The sequence below is a fragment of the Pagrus pagrus genome (genome assembly GCF_965226575.1).
Source record: "Pagrus pagrus genome assembly, chromosome: 20".
In the NCBI taxonomy this organism is placed as follows: Eukaryota; Metazoa; Chordata; class Actinopteri; order Spariformes; family Sparidae; genus Pagrus; species Pagrus pagrus.
Genome location: NC_140207.1, coordinates 17,206,497 through 17,217,774, shown reverse-complemented (window position 1 = coordinate 17,217,774; position 11,278 = coordinate 17,206,497). Strand labels below are relative to the sequence as shown.

Genomic DNA, 11,278 nt, shown 5'->3' with positions numbered 1-11,278 from the left:
GTTTTGGCTCGAACAGCTGATTCTAAGAATGGAGAGACTTAAGAAGAACCAAAGAAGGAGCCAAATTACATGTTTGACTCTTTTTGCAGGAATAGACAGGCCTTTTTTGATGCTACATGCAAATGTAATTGAACAAAGTCGCAGCAAACCAGAAGTCTGATTGCAAAGTAGTTGTTTTAAGCCATTATGTAAGATTTACGGTTTAAAGTCAAGCCCCAGAGTGAGTTTTATTTTTTCATCAGCTGCCATCTAAAGGGATCAAATTCACAATGTGTTGGATCATTGTTGGAGAATAATGGGGTCAGTTACAGCAGCAGCTAATACCATGTCTACACTCTGAGTCTGTGTTGTGGAGGGGGAGGGCTTTTGAGAAGAGAGGGGACAGAGGGGTTGTATTTTTATAAACCATGTGCCCTCCTGCACGTCTGACAGTGATAAAGTGGAAAGGCTGCCAGAGTGGAACTGCTGTGCCTTTCAAAGACAAAAGAAAGTGAGACTCGACTCCACCGAAGGGTCTCCAAAGGGAAGAGACTCTAAAACTACAACAGGCATCATCAGGAAGACAAACGGAATAGATAAGCATGGATCTGAAGACCGAAAACTCCTCAAATGGCCCCACGCCTGAGATCAACTTGGAGAAGTTACGCAAGATAGCTGCAGAGCTGATACTGCCGGGAAAGTTCATCCTCAGGCTCCTGAATGCTGTTCTGGTGTTTGTGACAAACTTACTGGCCCGAGTCTTTGGAAGCAGCCTGGTCAGAGGACATTTCCACCTGATGCTGTCTGGTTTGGTTCTGTTTGGTCCTGTGCTGAGTTTCTGGGTGTCAAAGTACAGCATCTTCGCCAATAAGAACAACTTCTTGTACAGGTGAGAGCTCTGGAAAAAAAGGTCATTGTTGTATTTAGGCTTTTAAATGGAAATCTTATAGCCAGTTGCCGGGAACTAATAAAGCGGCTGTATGATTTTCAGTTGGACCTCTGTGCTCCTTTAAAAACTGTCATGAATGCTTGTCATTATGAGCCCAAAGGTAATTTAACTCACATTAAAGGAGCAATATGTCAGAATTCGTATAAAACAAACAAAAATGACCAACAACGAACTAAAATTACCGACAGAATGTGAAGAAGTTTTGACGATGTCTGTGTATTGTATTGCAGAGATATCTATTAAAGTTAGCATGCTAACCAGCTAGCCCCAGCCCGTCCTGTCTTTTAATACCACTTTGTGCCTCAAGAGATGATAATCCAGTAGTAGGTCAGGCCCGGTTACGTCGCCTGCTCACCCAGCTCCAGTTTTGTTTTCCATTCTAGTGGCACGAGCTCCATAATCCTCATCCTGGCAGTCCAATCCTGCAGTGTGAACAACACCAACACCCCCACAATGCTCCGAGCTCTGCTAACCGCTAACTGCGCAGCGAACTGAGCTTATTATCTAAAGGCAGCTACAGTTAGCAGTTGCTCTGGTGATATACTGCCCCCTGTTTGTTTGGAGTATGACTCGACAGGTGGCCAGTTCTTACATATTGCACTTTTAAAGACCAATTAAATTTAAAAGGTATAATTATACATTCACACTTAATATACTGCAGTCAATGTATATCATCACTTTATTTAAGGTAAACAATGAATCGCAATAATTAGTTTATTCTTCACAGATTCATATCCAAGTTAATGGATAGTTGATGCACCATTGTTCAGTTCAGTGCACTCAAAGGTTTTGCTCCTACACCCATACTTGGTCTGGTATGTAGCTTATGATGGCTCATGCTAGCTGATGTTTGCTTACTTTGACTGACTCCTCTCTATTGTATAAGTTAATAACTCCTATCAGCGACCTTTGTTTTATCTTGGTCCTTGTTCCCCATCTCCTCCTTACACAATAAAAGTATCAAATATCTGAAAAAATACTTTTGGTCAAAGTACACATGACTCTTAACATGCCATACATATATTAAAATAGTACTGTATATTGTATTGGTACCTTTCCTACTGTACATTGTAAAGGGACGTAGTAAGTTAATACAAGTTTGAACATGAATTAAACACCCTTGAGGCTTTGCTGAGTCCACACATTTTTGTGAGGTTATTTATTGTGTTTTGATGTTATATAACTCACGATGTGAAGCCATTAGCGGAGCAATCATTCATCCTTTTGCAGAGCAAGTGGATTTAAAAAACTGCAAAGTTTAAGCCCAGAACAACCTCACACATGGCTCAGTGGGTCAGTCCTATGGCACATTCACTGATTTCTGCTTCAACACTCCCTCACAGGAAGTTCCTGAAGTCCACCTGGGGCTGGACCTACACCTTCACAGGCTCCTTCGTCCTCCTCCTCTCCATGTCCGCCCATCACTCCCTCTCCCGTTCTCTCCGACACCTCTCTCGGATAGGCTTGGTGGGGTTGCTCTGGTGGTGCGGTCAGCGTCTCCTGACCCTGCTGGAGGACGCTGCAGGAACCTGTTACGAACCAATGACCCCTGCTCAGGATATCCAAGGCGCTGCCTCCGCAGTACAGCCCCTGCTGCTCCTGCATGAAGGCCTTACCAAGGCCTCCTGCCTCAAAGCCAAGATGATGTGGAGAGGTTATGAAGTGTCCCAGGAAGTCCTCATCCTCTGCTTTTGTTGCCTGCTGCTGATCGAGGAGATGTCCGTCTTTGGCGATCACCTGGCTCAAGCAAAGTCTCTGCAGAGGTCGCCTGGAGGCCCTTTGAGGTTCATCTTCCTCCTGTGTGTGCTTCTACTCGCCGTTTGGATGTTCCTGCTGCTGTGTTTGCTCGCACACTTCCCCCAGTTCCCCTCCCAGCAGCTGGGAGGAGCTCTGGGCTACCTGGGATGGAGGGGCCTCTATCAGGGATTGTACAGACTCAAATCGAGCTGGAGCGGTCCTGGTCTGCCAGGAGAGGGACTTTTTACCACCACAGACATCGATAAACAGCCTCAGTAGTATGAAAGCCACAGTAGATGATGTTTTAGGGACGTGATTGTGATTTTAAAAGCTCACAAGTTTTGAAACATATGAATATGCAGGTGACATTCAATGTAGGCCAATGTTAGTCCAAAACCACATTTTAAATTCACATTCGGACAAAAGAAGTGCACAGGATTATCAGAATCAAGTTGCTTTATTGTGTAATCGGAGCCAAAATGAATGCACAGTATGAAAAAGAGGACTTTTCTGTCAGAGCAGGTGTTTTGTTACTTGATAATAGTGTCACACTACACTGCTTGTATCTTATTAGAAAGGCTGCGAGTGTGTTACGAGTCAGTCTCAGTAGATGAGAGCTTTGCCGTCTCCTCTGGGCTTCTTAATCTTGTCATAGTTCTTGTTAATGATGTCAAACAGCACAGCCTGGTGAGAGAAACACAAAGAGAGACGTCAGTGGGAGAAAGATATAAGAAAGATAGACAGCGAGCGAGAGAGACAGAAAGGTTAGAGGCGGTAATAAAAGAGAGAGATGGCCAGAAACAGAGCTGTGATCGTGTCAAACAGCTCCTTTCATCATCACCTGTACCGCCTCGTTCATTAGCAGCATCAAACATAGGAGGACAATAGCCACAGGAACGAGACAAACAGTGATTAATGGACGGGAGATGGAGTGCCAATCAATTTAACACAAGCGCAGCAATTAGTTTAATTACCCTCCTATTAAGAAGGAATGGATTCCATTTAGCCAGCGTCCCTGCTGCTGGGACACGGCTGGAATATTTTATAGGTGTCTGGCTAGTTTTATTCAAAACACAGAGCATGGGAACAGATGGAAATTCATATATGTGATTTACATTATTAAGATTACATGTATGCAGTCTCAAATGTTTGTACAAACATGACTTTGTTCCATTTTTTAACACAAATATAACCCAACAGTAAACAACAGGGTGCAGGTGTCTTACATATGTGCTGCAGATCTCCAGGACCACAAGGCGGAGCTCGCAGTACTGATACTGGTCCAGCTCATGGACCAGCTGTCGGTAGTCTCCCTGCAGCAGAGAGCACACAACACAGAGTTGACAAACATCAACAACTTTTATCCAAATTTACACTCTCACTGCGAGTGTGACCATTAAAACTCAAAAACACAAATAAACACACAGAAGGAAAGTGTTACAGTGAACCTCTCTGTTGAGATACTGACCACATGGGGTTGTTTGGAGGCTTTGGCCACAGCGTCACCTCTCTCGCTGTAATATCTAAAGAACCAAAGAAGGAGAAGTTACAGTCGCCTACAGGATATGTTACTCCCTGACCATTAGTGTCTCAATAAATGCCAAAATTCAGTTATAATTTTGATTAGGGTTGGCACAGTATGAGATTTTCACAGTCCAACAACCAGTTTCAGGTTGAACAAAAGCTTTATTATAATTTCACAAAATATGATGTCCCGACAGACACGAAACTTGATATAAATTTAATATATATATTTTTAATAGCACTAATAGGTTAGAATTCAATACCATAGATAAGCAAATCTACAGGGTGCAACAACTGGCAGTTTTTAATCCACGCTTTACCTCAAAACTGGTTTACTGCTGGAGAGCATTGATATCAAAGATCACCACAGTCCATTTTTGTTTATGTGAGACTTTAACTTTGAATGGCAGTTATGGGTTTTTGCTTAATGCTGAGACGTTGTAGCATAATAAAGTCAGTAAATTTGTTTGTTTGTTACAAAGCAATATTTCCCTTAAGGCAGAATGTGTAGGATTTTCTGAAATGACTTTTACAAAAAATAATGCTGCCCAATCACCACTAATGACCCACTAGAAGTGTGCTGTTAGGTTAAAGCTTACAGTGATTTATCTGCTTATTTTCCTGTGTGGACTGTGTGTTACCTTTGGGCAGCCAATAACAGCACACAGTGTGTGAGGGTGGGAGGAGGGGCCAACTTTGAATCAATCAATTCTGCCTATAAGTTTGCTAACATCAGCTAATATTAGCCACCATAAGCTACTGGTCATAATGGACCAAGTGAGGCTTCAACTTATTATTATTATTTTTTTGAAAGGAAGATTGTATTATGTAATTTTTCATAAAGTCACATAGTTTCACTTTATAATGCCTTGCATTTCACAGGGAGAGCACAGATGCATGAACAAAGTAAAGTCTGAAAGTCCATAGTAAAGGTGTCATCAATTATATGGACTACTTTCATCTCTTTTTAGGACTTTAAGTGTTTACAGTCCATGACACTTGTGTTTTGTTGCTTCAGTGTGGTGTGAAAAACACATTTATGATGCTGATAAACATATACTGTTTGATCACGTGAAACTGAAAACCAAAACCAGCCAAACTAACTGACAAAACCTGCGTGGGTGGAGAGGGACGATGCATCTTGTTTGTGTGACGGCATCTTTTTTCTTTTTTTATCATTCAAATAATAAAAAAACAAAAAAACAACTAACTGGGCTCCTACTTTGAAATCTGGGTTTGGAACGCCTCGATCTTGGTGCGTGTGTTGGTCATCAGCTCGAACACTTTCTCCTGTTGCACAAGAACAAAGATATTAAACCCAACGTTCACACGAGAGATGTCATCTTCACAGAAACATCTTCATAACAATCAGAACAAGAGAACCAGTGTACTGCTCCACCAAAATATCAGCAGTTACTGACCTGTACAGCCACTCCAAAGTTGTTACCGTCTTCAATTTTAGGGACCTGGAGTTGCACCCACATCGACACCTGCCAGAAAAAATTGAATTTAAACATCTCTTGTGTGATATATATGTTTGTCAGTGTTGACAGTTACCGCTGTTATTAAAATCCCAACACATCCCCATTTAAAACAGGTCTAACCACGATCACAAAGGGAGCTCATTTATCAGAGCTGTTGAAACATGTAGCTCATGAGAAGAACTCACAGGCCAGTCCTTACATATACTGTACACTAGGCAAGAAAAGCTATTAACATTTAGACTGATTTCCTTCACTGACCGTGTTGAGCTTCTCCTTCAGTGTCTGGATCTGAGGCTTGACCTCCCGCAGGAGACTCTCTACTCGCTCGTTGCTGGAGATGGGACCACAGGGCGGCCCTGATGGACAAGACATCCCCAAACATTAGTCACCATATCAGAAAATTCTGGTTCAGTGTGGCTTCACCTGGGCTGCTTTCTAAAGGGATTTCCTTTTTAATTTAGAACACGCACACAAAAACAGCTTAGTGCTCTCTTTAATTATAGTTGGACTCCTCATTTTCAATGTTTTTGGATAGGGAATAGGTGGAAAAGCAATAATATCTGGCAGGGATTGATTCATCGCTAAAATGTTTTTAATAAATATTCATTGTTTTTAGAAGTGTGGCTGCCAAATTATTGTCATGGTTCACCTCTGATAATGAGATTTGTGAAATTAATCAACTTACTGGCATAGAAATATTTTTAGACACCAATCTTCACTTATATTTTCTTCACAAACATAGCAAACATGTTTTTGTACAGACTGCAATCACACAAAACCCAGGGTTGTTACTGTACAGTACTTGACAATCATTTCTTCTACTTTCAATCAGTATGTTGCTTCATCATCCTCTCAGTCTCCTCATTTACCTGAATCTTCATCTTCTTTATCGCTGTCCTTGTCTTTCTTACCCTCCTTCGCCTCCTTCTGCAACATAAGAACAGAAGGCAGCAGGTCAAAGAGTTTTCATTGCCTATTAATCTCTAAGACAGCTCACCCACGTGATTTTTTTTTCCCGAAGATGTCAAACGATGGATTTTTTTCTCTTTGTATAAGAAATGTAACCTACTTCCAGCAGTCCCTGCTCCTGAATGCACTCTAACAGACTCAAGATTGTTCCCAAGAGTTGCTATATGATGCCAAATATTCTTTCAACCCATTTTCCCCCCACATAAAACTAGCGACACTGGCAGTGCTGCACTCTTTCCTCCTCTAAATCAATGTGTGCAATGTGGCAGCAACTGCTAAAATAGAGGGGACATCTGTATAAATACGGCATAAAAGAAGGAGTGAAAAAATATCCTTATCCTTGAGTGACTTCTCTGCTTTCATCTTAACGTCAGTGAGGATTTTGCACTGCACTGCAGTCTGCAGTCTGCAGGATACTTCCATCTCTCAAACAGGTTTTTTTTTTTAAGAGCTAGTTCAATCAAGAATAACCTGAATGTGATTTCTTGCCAAATAAAACACATCGAGCGTTTGAAAGATCACCCAAAATAAAAAGGCCCACTCGCCAATTTGTAAAACATTCCTTGGAAATTACACAGCGATCGGTTGCCATGGTAACAAAGGACTCTTGTGTTTCGATATTTATGAAACGCTAAATATAAACCCGTGGCTGAGGCTCCCAGTTGAGAGGCTTTATACAGTTGCTCCTGAAGAAATTCGAGGTTTAGGTACGGGGAAGCTTAATTAGGAGGGAGCGGAGGTACCTGTGCTCCCGATGGCTGGTGAGACTCAAGCTCAACCCAGCAGCTCCGCTGACACTTAACAAATAAGAGAGTCCTCATCCTGCTAACATACAACTAAATGAACTTCATTCAACTGTGAGCATTTGACCAAAATTTTTGTCTATTCACCGCAGTATTTGCTGTTATTGTGTTGTGAACTATTATGTTTAAGTTTTTTTTCTTCTCCTTCAGTGTGTTACATGGGTTTATTTTGTATGTAAAAGGTCTTGAAAGTTAAAAAGGCCAGAGTCTGCACCAGCAGAAGCTCCTCTTTCTCACAGAAAACACTGCTCCTGAAACGCCTCGTCAGTAGTCCCGCCTATAATTTTGTGACTTTGTGACATCACAGTTCGCTACCACAGAAGTAAGAAGTTATTAAGCACAGCTGCTCTGTTGTTGTCAGCGGTGCTGGCTCAGGCATGTGTGAACTGACCAATCAGAGCAGTCTTAATTTTCAGACAGGGGACCTTAAAGATACAGGAGCTAAAACGGAGCGTCTTGGACAAAGAGGGAATACAGTGCTGCAGTAATGGACAGTATGAGATAACTGATGTGTTTTTGAGCATTAACGCATGTTAACCTCTTCTAGTAGTAACCCAAAATACAATTATGAACCTTAAACCCGCATTACATGTCTCCTTTAAGTTTGTATTAAGAGCAAACTCTCAGCAGCAGACCAGTTCAGCGAAGAGGCCACCATCTTGTTTGTACATCACTACCCATTTATGTGAAGACCACCAAATACAGGTGGTTCAGGTTATATTGTTTACATGAGGCAACTTTTATTTTGATCGGTTTATGAAACTACCCCTCTGCAACCAATTGAGATTTCTGAGTGAGTGTAAGCCCATATTATTGTACACTTAGACAGTCTACATAGGTAGAAATACCATTTAAAAAATATATAATTAAACATAAGTAGAGAGATTGATTTGGTGTTGACTTTAATATGTCTTAAGAAATTACAGGTAATGGCAAAATAAAAGAATCAACTGTACTCAACCAAAGAAAAAGTATTCTGCTCACTTAATCGGATTTGTATCACCTTTTCTGCCTCAACCCTGCTGATCGTGAGACATACCTCCTCTTTCTTCTTGCGTTTGGCCTCTTCCTTAGCTGGGTCTGGTATCGGGATGTCCAGCGGGGCCTTCAGGGACGCCAGGTCATCGCAGCTGAAAGACGTCTGACAGAAAAACACAAGTCCTGACAACCTTCCCCTGGCACTGACACACACTCTTACATGCCAGACGGATCTCAGATTACAGACAGAGCATGAGTTGCTGAAATTTTGTCTCAAGAGAGGTCACTGTAAAAGAGTGTTTTCAGTCAGGGAACAGGAAGTCAGAAGGAAAACTGAAACCCTGAGCACATAGCAGTATTTCTAATACCTTCAGTAGAATCTGCAGCTCTTCAATCTTCTGAGGGAAGAATAATGAAACCAGGTTTTCTGCCTGTTGTGAAGAAAACAATAATCATCAACAATGTTTATAACACACTTAAACTCATGGGAGTGATGGAAATATCTCAGAAAATTACCTCCTTGGTGAGGTTTTTGCAGAAGGTGTCCACCTGCAAAAGAAGAGATGATATGAACTGGTTCCCTTGATGTTTAGGCGCTGTGTCTACATGAGGGAACATCCTCACAGGCCGTTATGAGGCTAATTGCCTGATAACTCTCTGCTCACCTGAGTGACCCCTGCTGTCTGGCTACTTATCTGAACAAACAGTCGGTTATCTGAGCACCACCTGTCAGCCTCACTCACACAGCAGCACGGTGTCTGGAGTTTAAAGCAGCATTAAAGGCTGCTGTATCCGACACTTTTAAATCATGCTAGCAGTCACTCGTGCTCACCTGTTTCTTCGACTCGACGCCAATACCGAGAGAAGCCATGTCGTCTCTGCAGAGGAAAAAGTTGCTCGGTTAAGTTTTGTGAAAGCGTTTAAACGTCAGTACGGCGGAGGGAGACGAATAATAAACTCTTTATTCTGTGTAATTCAACACCAATGCACGACACGGAGACATACTCACAGTTACTCAGCAGAAAGAGCGAAAACGAAAGTAAAGGCGAACAATCAGACAGTTCCGTACTTTCCCAATTTCATATCGCATGATTCTGTTGCATTGTGGGAGTTGTAGTTTTTCCCCCCAGGAAGCGTTGGCTTTTCATTTCCCATAACAAGACCTCATGGTCCAAGATTCATCTACTGTATGGTGAAAACCTCCGTTATATTTAGTATTATATAATAACAATATATATTATTTAGCCTACTAATTAGTTTTATAATAATACGAATAAACACTACTTATTATGTATATTATTAATAATAGTGTGTGTGTGTATACAATTAATAAGTAGGCTAAATAATATATGATCTAAAATTACTTAAACAATTTTTTTACTCACAGTAGTAATGTAACTACTGTAAATACAGTTACTCATTTTGATGTACTTTACATTAGTACTACTGTAGTAGCGTATTATAGAGTATTTCCACTGTCTGCTACTTTATACTTTCACTCCACTACATGTTGGAGGCAGGTATTGTGCTTTTGCTCCGCATCATTTATTAGTTACTACTGTACTAACTTTGCTGATTCCATGCTGAAGCCGAAGAAGTACTTTTTAAAAAATGAATTTAATTTTATAAGCAACTGGATTTTAAAAAAAGAAAAGAAAAAAAAGAACAGATTCCAATATACATAGCTGTAAATATGTACAATTTACTTTGATACCTAAGTGCAGGTAATATAATTGAAGACTTTTATTCATTACTTATTCGTATGTGTGTCTCTCACTTTTACCAGAGAAGTATTTGTACATGATATCTTTACTTATTGGCTACTCAACTATGACTCTTGGGAACTTTTTACAACACTGATATTAGGAAATCCTCTGGTCATAGAATCATATTAAAAAATAAAACCTAAAACCCCACACATTTCAAAGGATTAGTTCTCCCTGAGGTACAGTCTTATAAAACCAGGTTATTTGACATGGCTTCATGTGTGGAAGATAATTGGGGGCACTGTGTTATAAAATTGTATTCCTTAGTACTCAGAATTATATTAAAATTATTCACTGGATTCATCTAAAAATGTAATTTGTCACTATTATGTTCTTTAATTATATTGACGCGACACTGCACCAAATGGCTTTTTCCAGGGTAGTGGTGCTCTACAAAATTAAACAACCTTTATGTCTATGCACTGAATAAATAAAGTCCAAAGAAATGATCAACTGCAGTGGTGTATGAGGAAAATCAAAATCCTGTATTTAGAAAATTCACACATCAACACCTGTTCTCCATCTATGAATGACTGGCTGATTACCTTCAGCTGTGCAGCACCAATTACTATACAAAACACACACCAACACACACAAACTCAATTCTATGCATGTTGTTATGTTTCTATTTAGCCTTTGTAACATTTTGTGAATGAAGGCAATCATGTAAAACACCACATATTCCAACTTCAGGGGTCAAGGTATCTATACTAGCCAGCAGCAACCACATTACAATCAGGCAACAATCACCAAAAAAGAAAACTCAACAATAAATACAAAAAGATCATAACACATTAAGTCATTTAAAAGGCCACTGGCAGCAGGGATGAATGAGTTCTTACATCTGTTGAGTCCTGCATCTTGGCAAAATGTATCTGTGGCCAGATGGAAGCAACATACGGTGAACTCTGTGGACAGAGGGTGTCTGGGATCAGCCAACACTGACCGGGCCTCCCTGTCAGCAAAGCATCTTCTCCTGTAGGTTCTGACTGTGTCCACTAGGTGATGCTGCTGTGTCAAGTGGAGTGAATCAATCTGCTCTGTGGTTAACTACAGGAAATAGTTAAGAGATTAACAGCACCAGAAAAA

General features: G+C 40.7%; 2 protein-coding genes across 3 annotated transcripts; one reads left to right on the top strand and one right to left on the bottom strand.

Annotated features, from left to right (window-relative positions):
• The first annotated feature begins 402 nt into the window (after window positions 1–402).
• On the top strand, window positions 403–2,955 carry fitm1 (fat storage inducing transmembrane protein 1). Its single transcript, XM_084340855.1, has 2 exons — window positions 403–868; window positions 2,272–2,955. Exons 1-2 carry the CDS (start codon window positions 582–584, stop codon window positions 2,942–2,944), a joined length of 960 nt encoding a protein of 319 aa, XP_084196981.1. The 5' UTR covers window positions 403–581; the 3' UTR covers window positions 2,945–2,955.
• A 148-nt stretch (window positions 2,956–3,103) lies between these two features.
• Window positions 3,104–11,153, bottom strand: psme1 (proteasome activator subunit 1). Of its 2 annotated transcripts, none has more exons than XM_084340856.1 (12): window positions 11,032–11,153; window positions 9,256–9,301; window positions 8,940–8,972; window positions 8,792–8,854; window positions 8,485–8,586; window positions 6,543–6,600; window positions 5,932–6,029; window positions 5,611–5,679; window positions 5,412–5,479; window positions 4,134–4,188; window positions 3,892–3,978; window positions 3,104–3,349 (listed from the first exon to the last, which is right to left on the bottom strand). In XM_084340856.1, exons 1-12 carry the CDS (start codon window positions 11,085–11,087, stop codon window positions 3,269–3,271), a joined length of 816 nt encoding a protein of 271 aa, XP_084196982.1. In that variant the 5' UTR covers window positions 11,088–11,153; the 3' UTR covers window positions 3,104–3,268. The 2 variants fall into 2 exon arrangements, with proteins under 2 accessions (XP_084196982.1, XP_084196983.1); XM_084340857.1 differs by lacking the exon at window positions 11,032–11,153 and adding an exon at window positions 9,433–9,525.
• Between the last annotated feature and the right edge of the window lie 125 nt (window positions 11,154–11,278).

Coding starts and splice junctions, on each gene's coding strand:
- psme1 (XM_084340856.1), bottom strand. CDS start 11,087: ATGTTGCTTCCATCTGGCCACAGATACATTTTGCCAAGATGCAGGACT. Junction 6,601..8,484: donor AACGCAAGAAGAAAGAGGAG/GTATGTCTCACG, acceptor CTTATGTTGCAG/AAGGAGGCGAAGGAGGGTAA. Junction 4,189..5,411: donor TTCCAAACCCAGATTTCAAA/GTAGGAGCCCAG, acceptor TTGGTTCTTTAG/ATATTACAGCGAGAGAGGTG.
- fitm1 (XM_084340855.1), top strand. CDS start 582: ATGGATCTGAAGACCGAAAACTCCTCAAATGGCCCCACGCCTGAGATC. Junction 869..2,271: donor AAGAACAACTTCTTGTACAG/GTGAGAGCTCTG, acceptor ACTCCCTCACAG/GAAGTTCCTGAAGTCCACCT.